General features: G+C 47.0%; 1 protein-coding gene and 1 long non-coding RNA gene across 2 annotated transcripts in view; both read right to left on the bottom strand.

Moving 5' to 3' along the window:
- Positions 1-1,777, bottom strand: part of LOC124004974 (rho guanine nucleotide exchange factor TIAM1-like) — a 114,558-nt gene extending 112,781 nt beyond the window's left edge. The window contains 4 exon segments of the mRNA XM_046313776.1: positions 7-120; positions 299-775; positions 872-1,491; positions 1,694-1,777. Coding sequence (XP_046169732.1) covers positions 7-120; positions 299-775; positions 872-1,482 — 1,202 coding nt within the window. The 5' untranslated portion in view covers positions 1,483-1,491; positions 1,694-1,777.
- A 53-nt stretch (positions 1,778-1,830) lies between these two features.
- LOC124006513 overlaps positions 1,831-25,384 on the bottom strand; it is a 49,803-nt gene continuing 26,249 nt past the window's right edge. Inside the window, exon 3 of the long non-coding RNA XR_006833790.1 lies at positions 1,831-1,964. This is a non-coding gene — a long non-coding RNA (uncharacterized LOC124006513). The remainder of the gene's footprint in view (positions 1,965-25,384) is intronic.

Raw genomic sequence — 25,384 nt, 5'->3', positions numbered from 1 at the left:
TCTAACCTGGTGAGGTGTTCCTGGCTGAGGTCTGACAGACTGAAGTCCAGACTGTCGTCTAACCTGGTGAGGTGTTCCCGGCTGAGGTCTGACAGACTGAAGTCCAGACTGTCGTCTAACCTGGTGAGGTGTTCCCGGCTGAGGTCTGACTTCTCTAACCTGGTGAGGTGTTCCTGGCTGAGGTCTGACAGACTGAACTCCAGACTGTCGTCTAACCTGGTGAGGTGTTCCTGGCTGAGTGAGGTCTGACTTCTCTAACCTGGTGAGGTGTTCCTGGCTGAGGTCTGACTTCTCTAACCTGGTGAGGTGTTCCCGGCTGAGGTCTGACTTCTCTAACCTGGTGAGATGTTCCCGGCTGAGGTCTGACAGACTGAAGTCCAGACTGTCGTCTAACCTGGTGAGATGTTCCCGGCTGAGGTCTGACAGACTGAAGTCCAGACTGTCGTCTAACCTGGTGAGGTGTTCCCGGCTGAGGTCTGACTTCTCTAACCTGGTGAGATGTTCCTGGCTGAGGTCTGACAGACTGAAGTCCAGACTGTCGTCTAACCTGGTGAGGTGTTCCTGGCTGAGGTCTGACAGACTGAACTCCAGACTGTCGTCTAACCTGGTGAGGTGTTCCTGGCTGAGGTCTGACAGACTGAAGTCCAGACTGTCGTCTAACCTGGTGAGGTGTTCCTGGCTGAGGTCTGACAGACTGAACTCCAGACTGTCGTCTAACCTGGTGAGGTGTTCCCGGCTGAGGTCTGACAGACTGAACTCCAGACTGTCGTCTAACCTGGTGAGGTGTTCCTGGCTGAGGTCTGACAGACTAAAGTCCAGACTGTCGTCTAACCTGGTGAGGTGTTCCCGGCTGAGGTCTGACTTCTCTAACCTGGTGAGGTGTTCCTGGCTGAGGTCTGACAGACTAAAGTCCAGACTGTCGTCTTCTCTCCACATGTCGGCTGATTTGGACCTCTTCTTCTTGAAGCTGACCACCTCTCGAGGTTTCCTAGCTGCGTCTCTAGTCTTCTGAAGGTAGGTCGCCTCCCCTGTGTTACTGTATAGGCCCAGTCCTCTGTCCTGTAGACCCTGGGGTTCGTGGGGTCTAGTCCCAGGTGACTCTGGGAGCGTTACAGGTGGGTTGTCTAGGTGGGTATGGCAGGAGACGGGCCGGAGGTTCATGGCCACGCGGTCCACCCAGATCGGAGAGGAGTAGTCTGACAGGACATTGGTCTGGTTGAAGGGCTCCAGGGCGTGATCCACTAAGGACTGTGGGATACTAGGGGTGCTGCTGGAACGCGTGGAGGTCTCAGAGTTTCGGTGATCCACTTTGCCTTGCGAGGCGTGACAGTCACGGGAGCGGCGGGTGGAACCAGAACTGGACTGGGACTGATGGTGCTTGTTGGAGACGCGGAGGGAACGAGACATGTGCTTACGGGACAGGTGGCCATGTTGGGTGCCGTAGAAGGCGTGATCGCCGTTCTGGCTCTCCACGTTGCCCATGTTTACAGTCTACATCAGAAAAGACAGGTAACTACACGGATAAACAACTCATGATGTTACAGAGATGTGTGTCAAAACCCCAACATTTTAATTAGTGACAATTCACGAAGTAAAACACACGATGTCCTGCCGACAATAACATAACCAGCATCCGTATGTATCATAAATGTAATCTTGCCAAGAACTTTGTATCATATTTCAGTTAACCAACCTGAAGTCTGGCGTTGACATCACTGGCATGTTGAGTTCCAACCGTCAGGCTGTCTATCCAATCACAGAGAGAGACAGAGAGACAGAGAGACAGAGAAAGACAGAGAAGAGAAGACAGAAAGATAAAGACAGAGAAAGAGAAAGACAGAGAAAGAGAAAGACAGAAAGAGACGAAGAGAAGAGAAGAGAAGAGAGAGAGACAGAGAGAGAGACAGAGAGAGAGAGAGAGAGAGAGAATGGTCCTGATGCCGCTGATATGTACTCAAAAATATCTGGGAGAAGAGAGAAAACAGAAACCCTGGTCAGTCATCGCTGTAAAAAAAAAAAAAAGAACAAAACTTACAATAGTCTTTCTGAAGGAACATGAACTTTAACAAGAAGAGGGACTCTGCCTGCTGGGTAATACATTTCAGACATTTTGTGGTTAAAGTTAAAAATATGTAATTACCCAATCAGTGACTGGGACCACACAGAAATGGGGGTTGTGAGAACAATGATCAGCTAACAGTTTTACTACGATCTGAGAGAGTCACAGCTTTACTACAACCACACGCCTGTATTACGCTGGTTTTACTGGGCTACGAAATATGTTCAAGTGTGGTTGCCATTAGTTACAACAAGACCTAATAAACTGTAGGAAAAGTCACATAAACACTTCTGATTGTACCACACAACACACACACACACACAAACACAGCAAAGAAAAATAAAAATACCACAGCCTATCAATCTGTACTCTATCAGAACAATGTTTAATAGTTTAATGTCGGGGCTACCGAGTGGCACAGCGGTCTAAGGTACTGCATCTCAGTGCTAGAGGCGTCACTACAGACCCTGGTTCGATTCCAGGCTGTATCACAACCGGTCGTGAGTGGGAGTCCCATAGGGCGGCGCACAATTGACCCAGCGTCGAGGAGGGTTTGGCCGGTGTAGGCCGTCATTGTAAATAAGAATTTGTTCTTAACTGGCTTGCCTAGTTAAATAAAATTAAAAAATGGCTGACTGCATCAAGACAAAAGGAGATGATGCGGACTACAGGAAAAGGAGGACCGAGCCACGCCCCCATTCTCATCGACGGGGCCGTAGTGGAGCAGGTTGAGAGCTTCAAGTTCCTTGGTGTCCACATCAACAACAAACTAGAATGGTCCAAACACACCAAGACAGTCGTGAAGAGGGCACGACAACACCTATTCCCCCTCAGGAGACTACAAAGATTTGGCATAGGTCCTCAGATCCTCAAAAGGTTCTACAGCTGCACCATCGAGAGCATCTTGACCATCGAGAGCATCTTACGGTGAGCAGCACCAATAGTTAGAGTAAGGTGAGCATCACCAGTTCCTCTGTGTTAGTTGTATGTCAAACTAGAGTAAGAAGAGTGAGGAAGGGGAGGAGGAGAGGAAGGGGAGGAGAAAGAGGAGGAGTGAGGAAGGGGAGGAGAGAGAGGAGGAGTGAGGAAGGGGAGGAGAAAGAGGAGGAGTGAGGAAGGGGAGGAGAAAGAGGAGGAGTGAGGAAGGGGAGGAGAAAGAGGAGGAGTGAGGAAGGGGAGGAGAAAGAGGAGGAGTGAGGAAGGGGAGGAGAAAGAGGAGGAGTGAGGAAGGGGAGGAGAAAGAGTAGGAGTGAGGAAGGGGAGGAGAAATAGGAGGAGTGAGAAAGAGGAGGAGAAAGAGGAGGAGTGAGGAAGGGGAGGAGAAAGAGGAGGAGAGGAAGGGGAGGAGAGAGAGGAGGAGTGAGAAAGAGGAGGAGAAAGAGGAGGAGTGAGGAAGGGGAGGAGGAGTGAGAAAGAGAAGGAGAAAGAGGAGGAGAAAGAGGAGGAGTGAGAAAGAGGAGGAGAAAGAGGAGGAGGAGAAAGAGGAGGAGTGAGGAAGGGGAGGAGAAAGAGGAGGAGAGGAAGGGGGAGAAAGAGGAGGAGTGAGGAAGGGGAGGAGAAAGAGGAGGAGGAGTGAGGAAGGGGAGGAGAAAGAGGAGGAGTGAGGAAGGGGAGGAGAAAGAGGAGTGAGGAAGGGGAGGAGAAAGAGGAGGAGTGAGAAAGAGTAGGAGTGAGGAAGGGGAGGAGAAATAGGAGGAGTGAGAAAGAGGAGGAGAAAGAGGAGGAGTGAGGAAGGGGAGGAGAAAGAGGAGGAGTGAGGAAGGGGAGGAGACCCCTCTCCATCCCGCTGAGAAAGAGGAGGAGAAAGAGGAGGAGTGAGGATCCCGAGGAGGAGTGAGAAAGAGAACCCCTCTCCAGAAAGAGGAGGAGAAAGAGGAGGAGTGAGAAAGAGGAGGAGAAAGAGGAGGAGGAGAAAGAGGAGGAGTGAGGAAGGGGCAGGGAAAACTGAGGAGGACTCAGGAAGGGGAGGGGAAAGAGGAGGAGTGAGGAAGGGGAGGAGAAAGAGGAGTGAGGAAGGGAGGGGAAAGAGGAGGAAGGAAGGGGAGGGGAAAGAGGAGGAGGAGGAGTGAGGAAGGGAAGGAGAAAGAGGAGGAGTGAGGAAGGGAAGGAGAAAGAGGAGGAGTGAGGAAGGGGAGAAGAAAGAGGAGTAGTGAGGAAGAGGAGGAGAAAGAGGAGGAGTGAGGAAGGGGAGGCGAAAGAGGAGGAGTCTCCATCCCCCTACCTCTCCCTCACTCCATCCCCCTACCTCTCCCTCACTCCATCCCCCTACCTACCCCTCTCCATCCCGCTACCTACCCCTCTCCATCCCGCTACCCACCCCTCTCCATCCCGCTACCTACCCCTCTCCATCCCGCTACCCACCCCTCTCCATCCCGAACCCACCCCTCTCCATGGGCTACCCCTCTCCATCCGAATGACTGCCCCCTTGATGAGATCCCGAGCCTCTCCATCCCGCTAACTCTCTCATCCCGGTTTCTCCATCCCGCTACCTCTCTCCATCCCGCTACCTCTCTCCATCCCGCTACCTCTCTCCATCCCGCTACCTCTCTCCATCCCGCTACCCCTCTCCATCCCCCTACCCCTCTCCATCCCGCTGCCTCTCTCCATCCCGCTACCTCTCCTCTCCCAGGAAATGCTGCAGTGAACTAACTTTGATGAGGACTCAGGTCAGTTTCACTTCAGTAACACTAGACTTTAGTGCACTGTGTTATGTTATTCACTCAGAGGACAGAGAGTAAAGAGCAGGGTGCGAGGGCGCTGAGAGGGGGCAACGGGGCGAGAGAGAGCGCTGTTGAGGGGGCAGGGTGCGAGCTGCGCTGAGAGGGGTGAACGGGGCGTTAGCACGAGGGAGGGGGCAGGGTGCGTTAGCTGCGCTGTTGAGGGTGGCGGGGGAGTGCGCTGAGAGGGGGAAAGCAGGGGGGCGTTAGCTGCGCTGAGAGGGGAAGGAAGCGAGAGAGGGGGAGCTGCGCTGTTGAGAAGGGCAGGAAGCGAGAGGGGGGAGAAAGTGAGAGAGGGGGAGAGCGAGAGAGGGCGAGAGAGAGGGAGGTGGGAAGAGCGAGAGCGAGGTGGGGTGGGGAGAAAAAGCTTCCGAATGACTGCTTGATGAGATGAGAGCCTTAAGGCGACCAACTGTGCTGCAACTGGGTTTTATTTTTTAAAGCTGCAGTGTTGAGGGTGGCAGGGTGCGTTAGCTGCGCTGTTGAGGGTGGCAGGGTGCGTTAGCTGCGCTGTTGAGGGTGGCAGGGTGCGTTAGCTGCGCTGTTGAGGGTGGCAGGGTGCGTTAGCTGCGCTGTTGAGGGTGGCAGGGTGCGTTAGCTGCGCTGTTGAGGGTGGCAGGGTGCGTTAGCTGCGCTGTTGAGGGTGGCAGGGTGCGTTAGCTGCGCTGTTGAGGGTGGCAGGGTGCGTTAGCTGCGCTGTTGAGGGTGGCAGGGTGCGTTAGCTGCGCTGTTGAGGGTGGCAGGGTGCGTTAGCTGCGCTGTTGAGGGTGGCAGGGTGCGTTAGCTGCGCTGTTGAGGGTGGCAGGGTGCGTTAGCTGCGCTGTTGAGGGTGGCAGGGTGCGTTAGCTGCGCTGTTGAGGGTGGCAGGGTGCGTTAGCTGCGCTGTTGAGGGTGGCAGGATGCGTTAGCTGCGCTGTTGAGGGTGGCAGGGTGCGTTAGCTGCGCTGTTGAGTGTGGCAGGATGCGTTAGCTGCGCTGTTGAGGGTGGCAGGGTGCGTTAGCTGCATATTCCCTCTATTAATACATAAAGAAGAAATGCCAGAGTAGAGGACCATGTTCCCTCAGAGCACCCAGGGGCCTATAGCCAGACTAGAGGACCATGTTCCCTCTGACCACCCAGGGGCCTATTGCCTCTCACTCCCTCTATGTACATTGAGTGAACAAAACATTAAGAACACCTTCCTAATATTGAGTTTCAACCCCCCCCTTTAGCCCTCAGAAGAGGCTCAATTCGTAGAAGCGTTCCACAGGAATGCTGGCCCACATTGCCAAAGCTTCCCATAGTTGTGTCAAGTTGGCTGGATGTCCTTTGGGTGGTGGACCATTCTGGATACATATGGGAATCTATTGAGCGTTGGAGCTGACCCTGCCTCACCCTACCCCTCCTGCCTCGCCCTACCCCTCCTGCCTCGCCCTACCCCTCCCTGCCTCGCCCTACCCCCTCACTGCCCTACCCCCTGCCTCGCCCTACCCCCCTCCCTGCCTCGCCCTACCCCTCACTGCCTCGCCCTACCCCTCACTGCCTCGCCCTACCCCTCCTGCCTCGCCCTACCCCTCCTGCCTGCAGTTCCTTGACACCTCCCTGCCAGTGCGCCCTGCCACCTCCTGCCTCGCCCTGCCCCTCCTGCCTTGCCCTGCCCCTCCTGCCTCGCCCTGCCCCTCCTGCTTCACCCTACCCCTCCTACCCCCCTTCATCCAGAGTAGAGACCCAGCAAAGTTGCAGTTCTTGACACACTCAAACCAGTGCGTCTGGCACCTACTACCATACCCCGTTCAAAGGAACTTAAATATGTTGTCTTGGCCCATTCACCCTCAAAGGCACACATACACAATCCATGTCTCAATTATCTCAAGGCTTAAAAATCCTTCTTCAACCACCTGTCTCCTCCTCTTCATCTACACTGATTGAAGTGGATTTAACAAGTGAAATCAGTAAGGGATCAATCATATCTTTCACCTGAATTCACCTGGTCAGTCTGTGTCATGGAAAGAGGTATTCCTAATGTTTTGTACTCTCAGTGTATTCTCTCTCGGATTCACCTGGTCAGTCTGTGTCATGGAAAGAGGTATTCCTAATGTTTTGTACACTCAGTGTATTCTCTCTCGGATTCACCTGGTCAGTCTGTGTCATGGAAAGAGGTGTTCCTAATGTTTTGTACACTCAGTGTATTCTCTCTCGGATTCACCTGGTCAGTCTGTGTCATGGAAAGAGGTATTCCTAATGTTTTGTACACTCAGTGTATTCTCTCTCGGATTCACCTGGTCAGTCTGTGTCATGGAAAGAGGTGTTCCTAATGTTTTGTACACTCAGTGTATTCTCTCTCGGATTCACCTGGTCAGTCTGTGTCATGGAAAGAGGTGTTCCTAATGTTTTGTACACTCAGTGTATTCTCTCTCGGATTCACCTGGTCAGTCTGTGTCATGGAAAGAGGTGTTCCTAATGTTTTGTACACTCAGTGTATTCTCTCTCGGATTCACCTGGTCAGTCTGTGTCATGGAAAGAGGTGTTCCTAATGTTTTGTACACTCAGTGTATTCTCTCTGCAACCTCAAAACACACAGTCGGTTCTGGATTGTTTTCTCAGACTATCGTGCTCTTATTTAGGGACACAAATACCAAATTGCTAAGTGAAAAGTATTAGAGTGTAAAATGTGTTGGCGTTGTGACAGAGTCTGGGCAATTGGATAATTGGGTCACAGCGAGCGAGAACAAGCCTGTTTCTCCCCGTTCTCTTCTCTTCCTTCAGGACACAGTTAGATAGCTGTTACAGCAGTCACATGATCAGTCCTATAGCTAGCTGTTACAGCAGTCACATGATCATTCCTATAGCTAGCTGTTACAGCAGTCACATGATCATTCCTATAGCTAGCTGTTACAGCAGTCACATGATCAGTCCTATAGCTAGCTGTTACAGCAGTCACATGATCATTCCTATAGCTAGCTGTTACAGCAGTCACATGATCAGTCCTATAGCTAGCTGTTACAGCAGTCACATGATCAGTCCTATAGCTAGCTGTTACAGCAGTCACATGATCAGTCCTATAGCTAGCTGTTACAGCAGTCACATGATCAGTCCTATAGCTAGCTGTTACAGCAGTCACATGATCAGTCCTATAGCTAGCTGTTACAGCAGTCACATGATCAGTCCTATAGCTAGCTGTTACAGCAGTCACATGATCATTCCTATAGCTAGCTGTTACAGCAGTCACATGATCAGTCCTCATGATCATTCCTATAGCTAGCTGTTACAGCAGTCACATGATCAGTCCTATAGCTAGCTGTTACAGCAGTCACATGATCAGTCCTATAGCTAGCTGTTACAGCAGTCACATGATCAGTCCTATAGCTAGCTGTTACAGCAGTCACATGATCTAGCCGTTACAGCAGTCACATGATCATTCCTATAGCTAGCTGTTACAGCAGTCACATGATCAGTCCTATAGCTAGCTGTTACAGCAGTCACATGATCAGTCCTATAGCTAGCTGTTACAGCAGTCACATGATCAGTCCTATAGCTAGCTGTTACAGCAGTCACATGATCTAGCCGTTACAGCAGTCACATGATCATTCCTATAGCTAGCTGTTACAGCAGTCACATGATCAGTCCTATAGCTAGCTGTTACAGCAGTCACATGATCATTCCTATAGCTAGCTGTTACAGCAGTCACATGATCTAGCCGTTACAGCAGTCACATGATCATTCCTATAGCTAGCTGTTACAGCAGTCACATGATCTAGCCGTTACAGCAGTCACATGATCATTCCTATAGCTAGCCGTTACAGCAGTCACATGATCATTCCTATAGCTAGCTGTTACAGCAGTCACATGATCTAGCCGTTACAGCAGTCACATGATCATTCCTATAGCTAGCTGTTACAGCAGTCACATGATCTAGCCGTTACAGCAGTCACATGATCATTCCTATAGCTAGCCGTTACAGCAGTCACATGATCATTCCTATAGCTAGCTGTTACAGCAGTCACATGATCATTCCTATAGCTAGCCGTTACAGCAGTCACATGATCATTCCTATAGCTAGCCGTTACAGCAGTCACATGATCATTCCTATAGCTAGCTGTTACAGCAGTCACATGATCATTCCTATAGCTAGCTGTTACAGCAGTCACATGATCTAGCCGTTACAGCAGTCATGATCATTCCTATAGCTAGCTGTTACAGCAGTCACATGATCTAGCCGTTACAGCAGTCACATGATCATTCCTATAGCTAGCCGTTACAGCAGTCACATGATCATTCCTATAGCTAGCTGTTACAGCAGTCACATGATCATTCCTATAGCTAGCTGTTACAGTAGTCACATGATCATTCCTATAGCTAGCTGTTACAGTAGTCACATGATCATTCCTATAGCTAGCTGTTACAGTAGTCACATGATCATTTATTTAGCTAGCTGTTACAGCAGTCACATGATCATTTATTTAGCTCACTAGCTGTTAAAATATGAAGATCCAATGAGTCATCAGTATTGGGGGGGCATAGGAGCATGACTTGGAGACAAAGCTATATATAGGACACCAGTTCGCTAGCTGCTATTAATATAAACACGGAAATATGTTAGCCTAAATACTATAGTACTGTAGGGGGAGGTTCATCAGCATGACAAGGCATTAGCCGCAGGGCTCTCAGAGAGACAGATCTACAGTTGAAGTCAAGGAAGTTTACATACATTTAGGTTGGAGTCATTAAAACTCGTTTTTTTCAACCACTCCACAAATTTCTTGTTAACAAACTATAGTTTTAGCAAGTCGGGTTAGGACATCTACTTTGTGCATGAGTAACGAGTCATTTTTCCAACAATTGTTTACAGACAGATTATTTCACTCACTGTAGTATCACATTTCCAGTGGGTCAGAAGTTAACATACACTAATGTAACAGTATAAATTTTAAACCGTCCCCTCGCCCATACCCGGGCGCGAACCAGGGACCTTCTGCACACATCCACAACAGTCACCCACGAAGCATCGTTACCCATCGCTCCACAAAAGCCGCGGCCCTTGCAGAGCAAGGGGAACTACTACTTCAAGGTCTCAGAGCAAGTGACGTAACCGATTGAAACGCTATTTAGTGCGCACCACCGCTAACTAAGCTAGCCGTTTCACATCCGTTACACTAAGTTGACTGTGCCTTTATAAACAGCTTGGAATGCTCTAGTTTAGTGAATCTCCCCCCGAGGTGCCCCGTCTCACACCACTAGAACGTTGGCAGTATTCAGTAGGACATTATTTCTGGTGTAGGGCAACTACCAGGCCTGAGACATATAGATATAGAGTGAAACAACACAGGTTACAGTACGACACAAACCACTAAAAGAAAGCACCGTTATCCCCTGCACCTTTTAAAGAAAGCACTGTTATCCCCTGCACCTTTTAAAGAAAGCACCGTTATCCCCTGCTCCTTTTAAAGAAAGCACCGTTATCCCCTGCACCTTTTAAAGAAAGCACCGTTATCCCCTGCACCTTTTAAAGAAAGCACCGTTATCCCCTGCACCTTTTAAAGAAATCACCGTTATCCCCTGCACCTTTTAAAGAAAGCACCGTTATCCCCTGCACCTTTTAAAGAAAGCACCGTTATCCCCTGCACCTTTTAAAGAAAGCACCGTTATCCCCTGCACCTTTTAAAGAAAGCACCGTTATCCCCTGCTCCTTTCCAACATCGAGTACAGTGGGGGGGGGGCAGTTCAGTCCCTGGGTCTTTTTCATCCTTAGATTTCCTTTATCTAGTGTAGAAGGCTTGGCTTGCAAAGAGATGAGAAGTTATCGTTTCCACACAACAGATGAGAGAGTTAAGATATGGCTTAGGAGGTCGCACTAACTACATTTACATTTACATTTAAGTCATTTAGCAGACGCTCTTATCCAGAGCGACTTACAAATTGGTGCATTCACCTTATGACATCCAGTGGAACAGTCACTTTACAATAGTGCATCTAAATCTTAAAGGAGGGGGGGTGAGAGGGATTACTTATCCTATCCTAGGTATTCCTTAAAGAGGTGGGGTTTCAGGTGTCTCCGGAAGGTGGTGATTGACTCCGCTGTCCTGGCGTCGTGAGGGAGTTTGTTCCACCATTGGGGGGCCAGAGCAGCGAACAGTTTTGACTGGGCTTGAGCGGGAGCTGTACTTCCTCAGTGGTAGGGAGGCGAGCAGGCCAGAGGTGGATGAACGCAGTGCCCTTGTTTGGGTGTAGGGCCTGATCAGAGCCTGGAGGTGCCGTTCCCCTCACAGCTCCGTAGGCAAGCACCATGGTCTTGTAGCGGATGCGAGCTTCAACTGGAAGCCAGTGGAGAGAACGGAGGAGCGGGGTGACGTGAGAGAACTTGGGAAGGTTGAAAACCAGACGGGCTGCGGCGTTCTGGATGAGTTGAAGGGGTTTAATGGCACAGGCAGGGAGCCCAGCCAACAGCGAGTTGCAATAATCCAGACGGGAGATGACAAGTGCCTGGATTAGGACCTGCGCCGCTTCCTGTGTGAGGCAGGGTCGTACTCTGCAGGCAGGGTCGTACTCTGCTACAGGGTCGTACTAAAAAAACTCTGTGTTCAAAATGGCACCCTATTCCCTATATAGTGCACTACTTATTGGCCCTGGTCAATTAGTAGTGCAAACATTTTTAAAAATGGTGTCCAAAATGGCACCCTATTCCCTATATAGTGCACTACTTATGGGCCCTGGTCAATTAGTAGTGCAACCATTAAAAAATGGTGTCCAAAATGGCACCCTATTCCCTATATAGTGCACTACTTATGGGCCCTGGTCAATTAGTAGTGCAACCATTAAAATGGTGTCCAAAATGGCACCCTATTCCCTATATAGTGCACTACTTATGGGCCCTGGTCAATTAGTAGTGCAACCATTAAAAAATGGTGTCCAAAATGGCACCCTATTCCCTATATAGTGCACTACTTATGGGCCCTGGTCAATTAGTAGTGCAACCATTAAAAAATGGTGTCCAAAATGGCACCCTATTCCCTATATAGTGCACTACTTATGGGCCCTGGTCAATTAGTAGTGCAACCATTAAAAAATGGTGTCCAAAATGGCACCCTATTCCCTATATAGTGCACTACTTATGGGCCCTGGTCAATTAGTAGTGCAACCATTAAAATGGTGTCCAAAATGGCACCCTATTCCCTATATAGTGCACTACTTATGGGCCCTGGTCAATTAGTAGTGCACTATAAAAAGGGAATAGGGTGCCATTTGGGACACATGGAGAACGAAAGGAGCGTTCTTTAACTCCCCTTACGTCTTGTTAAATTAAATGTTCACCAACACTGCTCCAGTCTACGGTGCAACGCCAGGATTTAAAACTTTAAAAAATAAAAAAAACATTTATAGCTCCTTTGAGCTTTGTGGAAAAACCCCCTGAAAATGTTCATTATAAAATAGTGTGTGATCAGATTTTTTTTTTTTTTTTTGCTAGCCTACTGACACCACAACTACTGACGCCACAACTACTGACACCACAACTACTGACATCACAACTACTGACACCACAACTACTGACATCACAACTACTGACATCACAACTACTGACATCACAACTACTGACACCACAGCTACTGACATCACAACTACAACTACTGACATCACAGCTACTGACATCACAGCTACTGACATCACAGCTACTGACACTACAACTACTGACACTACAACTACTGACACCACAACTACTGACATCACAGCTACTGACATCACAACTACTGACATCACAACTACTGACATCACAACTACTGACATCACAACTACTGACATCACAACTACTGACACCACAGCTACTGACACCACAGCTACTGACACCACAGCTACTGACACCACAGCTACTGACACCACAGCTACTGACACCACAGCTACTGACACCACAGCTACTGACATCACAGCTACTGACATCACAGCTACTGACATCACAGCTACTGACATCACAGCTACTGACATCACAGCTACTGACATCACAACTACTGACATCACAACTACTGACACTACAGCTACTGACACTACAGCTACTGACACCACAGCTACTGACACCACAGCTACTGACACCACAGCTACTGACACCACAGCTACTGACACCACAGCTACTGACACCACAGCTACTGACACTACAGCTACTGACATCACAGCTACTGACATCACAGCTACTGACATCACAGCTACTGACATCACAACTACTGACACTACAGCTACTGACACTACAGCTACTGACACTACAGCTACTGACACCACAGCTACTGACACCACAGCTACTGACACCACAGCTACTGACACCACAGCTACTGACACCACAGCTACTGACACCACAGCTACTGACACTACAACTACTGACACTACAGCTACTGACATCACAGCTACTGACACCACAGCTACTGACACCACAGCTACTGACACCACAGCTACTGACACCACAGCTACTGACACCACAGCTACTGACACCACAACTACTGACACCACAGCTACTGACACCACAGCAGATGTCTTTTTACATTGACAGAAAACATCTTCCATCTTCTCTAATAGGCTGGAATACAAATAGAATTTCCCTCATTTTCACATCACCGTTTACTTGTTCCAAGGTAAGGCGGAATAATTTGATGAGATCTTTAAAAAAGAAAAAAGGGGAACTGGCACACTGCTCTTGCCAGGACCTCTGTTTATTTAAGCGTACCTCTTTAAGGCCTATGTGTACCGAAGGGGACAAGGGTACTGTGTAGGAGCTCTCCACCATCCACCCTATGAAACCAGGACAATAACAGTGTAATCTGACACAGGCCATAGCCTACCCTACACAAAGGACGATGTCTGCATCACACCTTATTCCCCTCACAGTGCACTACTTTCGACCAGAACCCAACAGAGAATATTGAGAGTCCGTCCATCCATCCAAAACCTAAAAAAGGTTATTCATTTGTCCCCATAAGAGAACCCTTTTTGGTTCCAGGTAGAACCCTTTTGGGTTCTGTGTAAAAACCTTTTCCACAGAGGGTTCTACAACGAACCCAAAAGGGTTCTACCTGGAACCAAAAAGGGTTCTCCTATCGGGACAGCCAAAATACATATTTTTGTTCCTAAGAGTGTAGGGAGCCATTGAAATGCCCACCATGTGGCCTACTCAGATGACCTCTTGTGTTGTACACAGCGTTAGTTCTGGGGTGACCCCCATGTTATGTGGCAGGTAGATTTAGACCCCTTTGTTATGAGAGAGAGAGAGAAAACACACACATTCCACAAATCATGAACTTCAAAAAATAGATTATTTTACCTGCTGTATTCCCAAAGTGTGTGACATGGTAGTTCAGAGATCAGCGGGTTTGTAAGGGAAAATCAGCAGGACAACTGAATGTGATTCGTTGCTAGTTCACTACAGAAAGCCTCCTAGATGTTGTTTAGAGCTACAGATGTAGGATCTTAATTTGAGCCAGTTTGCTACAGCATGAAAATAATCCTGCAGCAACAGGAAATGTGAATTATTATGTGGATTCTAATTAAATGGTACATATTTGTCAGGGTTGATGCATTTTTCATAAGGAAAAAAATCAAGTCAAAGCGCTGCTGCAATGGGGGTGATCAAATTAACACCCGACATCTGTACAGCCATTCTAGTCATTCTTGCCTTGCTGTAGTGAATGCTCAACACAACACTTCCAACAACGTGACTCTACAAACACCCGAGTATCACAGAAACGTTACAACTTCCGGTTCCAAGGTCACACAGACTAATAACTACACTGGTGAAAGAAGGTCAAGAACGTATGGACTGACGAGTCACAACACATACACACCCCCCCAACACAGACCCACCCTCCCAACACAGCCCTGTAATCAACGAGGTTGGAACACCACAGATGTCAGGAAAGGTGTTGCCAGAGAGAGGGGCTAGGAGAGTATAGTGTCAGTCAGTCAGTCAGTCAGTCAGTCAGTCAGTCAGTCAGTCAGTCAGTCAGTCAGTCAGTCAGTCAGTCAGTCAGTCAGTCAGTCAGTCAGTCAGTCAGTCAGTCAGTCAGTCAGTCAGTCAGTCAGTCAGTCAGTCAGTCAGTCAGTCAGTCAGTCAGTCAGTCAGTCAGTCAGCCAGTCAGTCAGTCAGTCAGTCAGTCAGTCAGTCAGTCAGTCAGTCAGTCAGTCAGTCAGTCAGTCAGTCAGTCAGTCAGTCAGTCAGTCAGTCAGTCAGTCAGTCAGTCAGTCAGTCAGTCAGTCAGTCAGTCAGTCAGTCAGTCAGTCAGTCAGTCAGTCAGTCAGTCAGTCAGTCAGTCAGTCAGTCAGTCAGTCAGTCAGTCAGTCAGTCAGTCAGTCAGTCAGTCAGTCAGTCAGTCAGTCAGTCAGTCAGTCAGTCAGTCAGTCAGTCAGTCAGTCAGTCAGTCAGTCAGTCAGTCAGTCAGTCAGTCAGTCAGTCAGTCAGTCAGTCAGTCAGTCAGTCAGTCAGTCAGTCAGTCAGTCAGTCAGTCAGTCAGTCAGTCAGTCAGTCAGTCAGTCAGTCAGTCAGTCAGTCGTCAGTCAGTCAGTCAGTCAGTCAGTCAGTCAGTCAGTCAGTCAGTCAGTCAGTCAGTCAGTCAGTCAGTCAGTCAGTCAGTCAGTCAGTCAGTCAGTCAGTCAGTCAGTCAGTCAGTCAGTCAGTCAGTCAGTCAGTCAGTCAGTCAGTCAGTCAGTCAGTCAGTCAGTCAGTCAGTCAGTCAGTCAGTCAGTCAGTCAGTCAGTCAGTCAGTCAGTCAGTCAGTCAGTCAGTCAGTCAGTCAGTCAGTCAGTCAGTCAGTCAGTCAGTCAGTCAGTCAGTCAGTCAGTCAGTCAGTCAGTCAGTCAGTCAGTCAGTCAGTCAGTCAGTCAGTCAGTCAGTCAGTCAGTCAGTCAGTCAGTCAGTCAGTCAGTCAGTCAGTCAGTCAGTCAGTCAGTCAGTCAGTCCAACCATGGTGTGTCCTTGGTGGCAAAAAAAAACAAAAGAAAACACACACGTTTGGACACACCTACTCATTCCAGGTTTTTTCTTTATTTTTACTATTTTCTACATTGTAGAATAATAGTGAAGACATCAAAACTATTAAATAACTCATATGGAATCATGTAGTAACCAAAAAAAACTGTTAAACAAATCAAAATATATTTTAGATTCTTACATTTACATTTAAGTCATTTACCACTCTTTGCCTTGATGACACCTACGCACACTCTTCATCTAACCTACAGTAGAGATGATCAGCTAATATATCTAACTATCTGATTCATCTAGTCTACATTAGAGATGATATATCTAACTAGCTGATTCATTTAGTCTACATTAGAGATGATCAACTGATACAGCCCACCCCAGCAGTGGTTCTAGCTTGCTTAGACTATAATGTGTGATGAGGATGTGTGTTTTTGCAGAAGATTAAGGTCTACCATGCCTTCGGAAAGTATTCAGACCCCTTGACTTTATCCACATTTTGCTACGTTACAGCCTTATTCTAAAATGGATTGAATAAAGAAAAATCCTCTGAAATCTACACACATTACCCCATAATGACATCACAATACCCCATAATGACATCACAATACCCCATAATGACATCACAATACCCCATAATGAAAAAATGACAAAATGTTTGCAAATGTATAAAATAAAACATTGTTCACGTATTTACATAAGTATTCAGACAGACCCTTTGCTATGAGAATCAAAATTGAGCTCAGGTGCATCCTGTTTCCATTGATCATCCTTGAGATGTTTCAACAACTTGACTGGAGTCCACCTGTGGTAAATGTAATTGATTGGAAATGATTTGAAAAGGCACACACTTGTCTATATAAAGTCTCACAGTTGACAGTGCATGTCAGAGCAAAAACCAAGCCACGAGGTCGAAGGAATTCTCCGTATACCTCAGAGACAGGATTGTGTCGAGGCACTTATCTGGGGAAGGGAACCAAAAAAATTCTGCAGCATTGAATGTCCCCAAGAACACAGTGGCCTCCATCATTAAATGGAAGAAGTTTAGAACCACCAAGACTCTTCCTAGAGCTGGCTGCCAGGCCAAACTGAGAAATCGGGGGAGAAGGACCTTTGTTCAGGGAGGTGACCAAGAACCCAATGGTCACTCTGACATCGCTCTAGAGTGCCTCTGTGGAGATGGGAGAACCTTCCTGTCATTCAGAGGAAATTAAGTCATGTGACTGACTGTCTTGCCGCGGTTCTAATGACTCATGGATGCGTCTCAAATGGCACCCTATTCCCTTTAAAGTGCACTACCTTTGAGCACGGCCCATAGGACTCCTGTCAAAAGTAGTGCACTAATAGGGAATAAGGTTCCATAGGGCCCTGGTCTAAAGTAGTGCACTATATAGAGAATAGGGTTCTATAGGACTCTGGTCTAAAGTAGTGCACTATATAGGGAATAGGGTTCTATAGGGCCCTGGTCTAAAGTAGTGCACTACCTTTGAGCACGGCGCATAGGACTCCTGTCAAAAGTAGTGCACTAATAGGGAATAAGGTTCCATAGGGCCCTGGTCTAAAGTAGTGCACTATATAGGGAATAGGGTTCCATAGGACTCTGGTCTAAAGTAGTGCACTATATAGGGAATAGGGTTCCATAGGGCCCTGGTCTAAATTAGTGCACTATATAGGGAATAGGGTGTCATTTGGGCCTCTCACCATGCAACGTGAATGACGGTCATCAACAGCCTGTTGGGCCAGAGACGGCGTGTGTGACAACAGGGAGAGATATCCATACAGCTCTCTTTTGTCCCATCCCATTTCACATGTATTCTGTATTTATTATTATAGCCTATTCCCGAGAGAGGTTGGTGCTGTTTCTTGTGACCTCCATTACTCAATGGAGTTGGCATGACAATGAGTGACAATGGAGTTGGCATGACAATGGAGTTGGCATGACAATAAGTGACAAGAAGTTGGCATGACAATGGAGTTGGCATGACAATGGAGTTGGCATGACAATGAGTGACAAGGAGTTGGCATGACAATGGAGTTGGCATGACAATAAGTGACAAGGAGTTGGCATGACAATGGAGTTGGCATGACAATGGAGTTGGCATGACAATGGGTGACAAGGAGTTGGCATGACAATGGAGTTGGCATGACAATAAGTGACAAGGAGTTGGCATGACAATGGAGTTGGCATGACAATGAGTGACAAGGAGTGTGCAAGACAATGGAGTTGGCATGACAATAAGTGACAAGGAGTGTGCATGACAATGGAGTTGGCATGACAATGAGTGACAAGGAGTTGGCATGACAATGGAGTTGGCATGACAATAAGTGACAAGGAGTTGGCATGACAATGGAGTTGGCATGACAATAAGTGACAAGGCGTTGGCATGACAATGGAGTTGGCATGACAATGAGTGACAAGGAGTTGGCATGACAATGGAGTTGGCATGACAATGAGTGACAAGGAGTTGGCATGACAGCACAAACACAGACTACATGTACTCCAGGCTGTTTCTTCCCTCTTTAGGAATAAAATCAGGATATTTTTTTTGCTATTCAAAAAAGATCAGCCATCTTCTTGGCAGGTTGAGTAGGGAGAGGAATGTGCCTTCTAAATGTGATCTGTAACCCTAGAAACCTTGAAAAGCAAACAGCTGGGGGGGGGGGGGCAGTGGTAAAACGGGACAAGTTGCCTGTTAGGCAGACACTGCAATATGAAGTCAGGGGGCGGGGCTAAAGAGGCGGGGCTAGGCTTGGGTCCCAAATGACACCCTATTCCCTATATAGTGCACTAGTTTTGACCAGAGACCTATGGGGCCTGGTTCAAAGTTGTGCACTATATAGGGAATAGGGAGTCCTAGCAGAACCTGGACCAGTGGATCAGTCTGTCTAATGGAATCCAGTTGGGTTTCATTCATAATTCATATCAGGATTGGTAGGATGCTAAGACGCTGCATACTGACTAACTGAACACGGCTGGGCTGGTGCGTTTCTGATTTGATTCTGGAAATGTTTTAAATTACATGCCGTCATATAAATTTATGAGGATAGATTTCTTCACAGACAATGTGTCACATCACTGCCAACATCATGTCACCTCCTTGTGATGGAGACCTTTCATGCAGGCCAAGGGAGAGCAAAGATTGATGAGTGTTCAAATGAAATTCAATGTAAAGCATATGACCATACTCAACTAACTGACTGGGCGGGGGTTGGAGGGGAGGGAGTTGTAGGTGGGGGTTGGAGGGGAGGGGAGGGAGTTGTAGGTGGGGGTTGGAGGGGGAGGGGAGGGAGTTGTAGGTGGGGGTTGGAGGGGAGGGAGTTGTAGGTGGGGGTTGGAGGGGAGGGGTGGGAGTTGTAGGTGGGGGTTGGAGGGGGAGGGGAGGGAGTTGTAGGTGGGGGTTGGAGGGGAGGGGAGGGAGTTGTAGGTGGGGGTTGGAGGGGAGGGGAGTGAGTTGTAGGTGGGGGTTGGAGGGGGAGGGGAGTGAGTTGTAGGTGGGGGTTGGAGGGGGAGGGGAGTGAGTTGTAGGTGGGGGTTGGAGGGGAAGGGAGTGAGTTGTAAGTGGGGGGTGGAAGGGGAGGGGAGTGAGTTGTAGGTGGGGGTTGGAGGGGGAGGGGAGTGAGTGAGTTGTAGGTGGGGGTTGGAGGGGGAGGGGAGTGAGTGAGTTGTAGGTGGGGGTTGGAGGGGGAGGGGAGTGAGTGAGTTGTAGGTGGGGGTTGGAAGGGGAAGGGAGCGAGTGAGTTGTAGGTGGGGGTTGGAGGGGAGGGGAGTGAGTTGTAGGTGGGGGATGGAGGGGAAGGGGAGTGAGTTGTAGGTGGGGGATGGAGGGGAAGGGGAGTGAGTTGTAGGTGGGGGATAGAGGGGAAAGGGAGTGAGTTGTAGGTGGGGGATAGAGGGGGAGGGGAGTGAGTTGTAGGTGGGGGATAGAGGGGAAAGGGAGTGAGTTGTAGGTGGGGGATAGAGGGGGAGGGGAGTGAGTTGTAGGTGGGGGATAGAGGGGGAGGGGAGTGAGTTGTAGGTGGGGGATTCTACACCAGGGACAAACAGTGATTCCCACTCCCCAGAAACAGCACTTCTGTCCTGAAGAATGTTATCTAAACATACAGTAGGCAAAGTCCTAAAATACACAGTGCTCAGATGAAAGAACAGCAGCTGACTTCCAGATCTGGCCACAGCTTCATCCCCATTACAGTGTCAAACAGATACCGTACATGGTCTCTCGTCTTCCACCTTTGAAGCTTTAAAAATTAGGTTTGAACGAAAGACAGACACTGGTGTTTTAGACTTCAAGGAAGTGAACTACTGTGTTTTAGACTTCAGGAAGTGAACTACTGTGTTTTAGACTTCAGGAAGAACTACTGTGAACTTCAGGAAGTGAACTACTGTGTTTTACTACTGTGTTTTAGACTTCAGGAAGTGAACTACTGTGTTTTAGACTTCAGGAAGTGAACTACTGTGTTTTAGACTTCAGGAAGTGAACTACTGTGTTTTAGACTTCAGGAAGTGAACTACTGTGTTTTAGACTTCAGGAAGTGAACTACTGTGTTTTAGACTTCAGGAAGTGAACTACTGTGTTTTAGACTTCAGGAAGTGAACTACTGTGTTTTCTTTGATATATAAAATCACTCTCGGTCAACTTTAAAACACGTCAATGACATTTGTTCTCTTCAGGGAAACAGGTATCCTTCCCTCAATTTATTATTATTATTATTATTTTTTATAATTTAAGGAACTTTGTCTGGTTTTAAACGTACTCTTGAAAGTTGTAATAGTAGAATGTACAAGGTACAATTTCTAACACAGGCAGTACATCATCAGTTCCTCTTGTCATTGTCTAACTTAAGAGAGATAATTTATAACTAGTCAGAAATGTCCAGATTAACTCTCCCATGTACAAGGTACAATTTCTAATATGGGCAGTACATCATCAGTTCCTCTTGTCCTGTCAGCCATTACAAACCTTAGAGAGATATTTATAACATGAAATTTCCAGATCAACTAGCCCATGTCAGTTAACATTTTAATATTTTATTTTTATTTTATGTAGGTGTTTTTAGTCCATAGGAGGTATATATACATTTTTTGTCATTCAAAAATCATATGAATAAACATTAGACATGGAAAAATGTGTTGAACTGCTGGAAATAAGCTTTAAACCTGCAACATTTTCTCTCCACCGACAAAGAGGGGTGTGAACAGTTTGTATCAGGAACAGTGCTTGTGCCCATAGAAGTAGACATTCCGCGTGGTGGGGAGGGGCAAGATGTTCACAAATGCTAGGAGGGTGTGCCCCCCCCTCCCCCCCCTCCCCCGAGTGAGGAAGTTCTAGAACCCCTGGACTAGTGTATAAACTCTTATGTTATTGAAATTGTTTTTCCCGAGTGAGGACTTGTGAAGAGCAGAATCAACATCGTCTGCATGATAATGAAAACAGTCGCTTTGTGAGAAGGTGTTAAAAGTTGTGTTAGCCATTGTTATGTAAACGAGAGCTGAAAAAGGACCAGTGGCCCTGGCCCCAAATGAGAGCAGGTCTGCCTGGCGCAGTGACACACGAGATACAATCACCTCCCAACTTTTAGCATAGGATACCTCACAGCTATTAGCATAGGATACTTCACAGCTATTAGCATAGGATACCTCACAGCCATTAGCATAGGATACCTCACAGCCATTAGCAATAGGATACCTCACAGCCATTAGCATAGGATACCTCACAGCCATTAGCATAGGATACCTCACAGCCATTAGCATAGGATACCTCACAGCCATTAGCAATAGGATACCTCACAGCCATTAGCAATAGGATACCTCACAGCCATTAGCATAGGATACCTCACAGCCATCAGCATAGGATACCTCACAGCCATTAGCATAGGATACCTCACAGCCATTAGCATAGGATACCTCACAGCCATTAGCATAGGATACCTCACAGCCATTAGCATAGGATACCTCACAGCCATTAGCATAGGGATACCTCACAGCCATTAGCAAGGATAGGATACCTCACAGCCATTAGCATAGGATACCTCACAGCCATCAGCATAGGATACCTCACAGCCATTAGCATAGGATACCTCACAGCCATTAGCATAGGATACCTCACAGCCATTAGCATAGGATACCTCACAGCCATTAGCATAGGATACCTCACAGCCATTAGCATAGGATACCTCACAGCCATTAGCATAGGATACCTCACAGCCATTAGCATAGGATACCTCACAGCTATTAGCATTAGCATAGCATAGATACCTCACAGCTATTAGCATAGGATACCTCACAGCCATTAGCATAGGATACCTCACAGCCATTAGCATAGGATACCTCACAGCTATTAGCATAGGATACCTCACAGCCATTAGCATAGGATAGCATAGGATACCTCACAGCCATTAGCATAGGATACCTCACAGCCCTTAGCATAGGATACCTCACAGCCATTAGCATAGGATACCTCACAGCCATTAGCATAGGATACCTCACAGCCATTAGCATAGGATACCTCACAGCTATTAGAATAGGATACCTCACAGCCATTAGCATAGGATACCTCACATCTATTAGCATAGGATACCTCACAGCTATTAGCATAGGATACCTCACAGCTATTAGCATAGGACACCTCACAGCTATTAGCATAGGATACCTCACAGCTATTAGCATAGGATACCTCACAGCTATTAGCATAGGATACCTCACAGCCATTAGCATAGGATACCTCACAGCCATTAGCATAGGATACCTCACAGCTATTAGCATAGGATACCTCACAGCTATTAGCATAGGATACCTCACAGCCATTAGCATAGGATACCTCACAGCTATTAGCATAGGATACCTCACAGCTATTAGCATCAAGCATATGATACAGTTGAAGTCGGAAGTTTACATACACATAGGCTGGAGTCATTAAAAAAAACTAATTTTTCATCCACTTCACAAATTTCTTGTTAACAAACTATAGTTTTGGCAAGTCGGTAAAGACATCTACTTTGTGCATGACACAAGTCATTTTTACAACAATTGTTTACAGACGGATTATTTTACTCAATAACAATTCCAGTGGGTCAGAAATGTACATACATGAAGTTGACTGTGCCTTTAAACAGCTTGGAAAATACCAAAAAATGATGTCATGGCTTCAGAAACTTCTAATAGGCTAATTGACATCATTTTTTAATTTTTTATTTCACCTTTATTTAACCAGGTAGGCAAGTTGAGAACAAGTTCTCATTTACAATTGCGACTTGGCCAAGATAAAGCAAAGCAGTTCGACACATACAACACAGAGTTATACATGGAGTAAAACAAACATACAGTCAATAATACAGTAGAAACTTAAGTCTATATACAATGTGAGTAAATGAGGTGAGATAAGGGAGGTAAAGGCAAAAAATGCCATGGTGGCAAAGTAAATACAATATAGCAAGTAAAATACTGGAATGGTAGATTTGCAGTGGAAGAATGTGCAAAGTAGAGATAGAAATAATGGGGTGCAAAGGAGCAAAATAAATAAAATAAATACAGTAGGGGGAGAGGTAGTTGTTTGGGCTAAATTATAGATGGGCTATGTACAGGTCAGGTGCAGTAATCTGTGAGCTGCTCTGACAGTTGGTGCTTAAAGCTAGTGAGTGAGATAAGTGTTTCCAGTTTCAGAGATTTTTGTAGTTCGTTCTAGTCATTGGCAGCAGAGAACTGGAAGGAGAGGAGGCCAAAGGAATAATTGGTTTTGGGGGTGACCAGTGAGATATACCTGCTGGAGTGCGTGCTACAGGTTGGTGCTGCTATGGTGACCAGCGAGCTGAGATGAGGGGGGACTTTACCTAGCAGGTTCTTGTAGATAACCAGGAGCCAGTGGGTCTGGCGACGAGTATGAAGCGAGGGCCAGCCAACGAGAGCGTACAGGTCGCAGTGGTGGGTAGTATATGGGGCTTTGGTGACAAAAAGGACGACACTGTGATAGACTGCATCCAATGTATTAAGTAGGGTATTGGAGGCTATTTTGTAAATGACATCGCCGAAGTCGAGGATCGGTAGGATGGTCAGTTTTACAAGGGTATGTTTGGCAGCATGACTGAAGGATGCTTTGTTGCGAAATAGGCAGACAATTCTAGATTTAACTTTGGATTGGAGATGTTTGATGTGAGTCTAGAAGGAGAGTTTACAGTCTAACCAGACACCTAGGTATTTGTAGTTGTCCACATATTCTAAGTCAGAACCGTCCAGAGTAGTGATGTTGGACGGGCGGGCAGGCATTTAGTTTTACTTGTATTTAAGAGCAATTGGAGGCCACGGAAGGAGAGTTGTATGGCATTGAAGCCCTGTGGCACCCCCATAGAGACTGCCAGAGGCCCGGACAACAGGCCCTCCGATTTGACACACCAAACTCTATCAGAGAAGTAGTTTGGTGAACCAGGCGAGGCAATCATGTGAGAAACCAATTTGAGTCAATTGGAGGTGTACCTGTGGACGTATTTCAAGGCCTACCTTCAAACTCAGTGCCTCTTTGCTTGACATCATGGGAAAATCTAAGGAAATCAGCCAAGACCTCAGGAAAAAAATGGTAGACCTCCACAAGTCTGGTTCATCCTTGGAGAAAGGAAGAAGCCACTGCTCCAAAACCGCCATAAAAAAGCCAGACTACGGTTTGCAACTGCACATGGGGACAAAGATCGTACTTTTTGGAGAAATGTCCTCCGGTCTGATGAAACAAAAATAGAGCCGTTTGGCCATAATGGCCATCGTTATGTTTGGAGGAAAAAGGGGGAGGCTTGCATGCCGACAAACACCATCCCAACCGTGAAGCACAGGGGTGGCAGCATCATGTTGTGGGGGTGCTTTGCTGCAGGAGGGACTGGTGCACTTCACAAAATAGATGGCTTCGTGAGGAAGGAAAATGATGTGGATATATTGAAGCAACATCTCAAGACATCAGTTTTAAAGCTTGGGCACAAATGGGTCTTCCAAACGGACAATGACCCCAAGCATACTTCCAAAGTCGTGGCAAAATGGCTTAAGAACAACAAAGTATTGGAGTGGCCATCACAAAGCTCTGACCTCAATCCTATAGAATATTTCTGGGCAGAGCTGAAAAAGCATGTGCGAGCAAGGAGGCCTACAAACCTGACTCAGTTACACCAGCTCTGTCAGGAGGAATGGGTGGATTTTGGCCCAACTTATTGTGGGAAACTTGTGGAAGGCTACCCAAAACATTTGACCCAATTTAGCAATTTAAAAGGCAATGCTACCAAATACTTATTGAGTGTATGTAAACTTCTGACCCACTGGGAATGTGATGAAAGAAATAAAAGCTGAAATAAATCTCTCTACTATTATTCTGACATTTCACATTCTTAAAATAAAGTGGTGATCTTACCTGACCTAAGACAGGGAATTTTTCCTAGGATTAAATGTCAGGAATTGTGAAAATGTTTAAATGTATTTAGAGTTTAAATGAGTTTAAATGTATTTGGCTAAGGTGTATGTAAACTTCTGACTTCCACTGTACCACACAGCTATGAGCATTAGCATCAAGCATAGGATACCTCAAAGCTATTAGCGTTGCCCCCCATCACTGCCACTCAAATTAAACTTTGTCACATGCGCCGAACAGGTGTAGACTTTACCGTGATATATTACGAGCCCTATCCCAACACGGCAGAGTTAAAAAGTAAGACAT

This window comes from Oncorhynchus gorbuscha, linkage group LG19, assembly GCF_021184085.1.
Source record: "Oncorhynchus gorbuscha isolate QuinsamMale2020 ecotype Even-year linkage group LG19, OgorEven_v1.0, whole genome shotgun sequence".
Classification (NCBI taxonomy): domain Eukaryota; kingdom Metazoa; phylum Chordata; class Actinopteri; order Salmoniformes; family Salmonidae; genus Oncorhynchus; species Oncorhynchus gorbuscha.
Note: the sequence above shows the minus strand (reverse complement) of the source record. Positions and strands in the feature narration are given on the sequence as shown.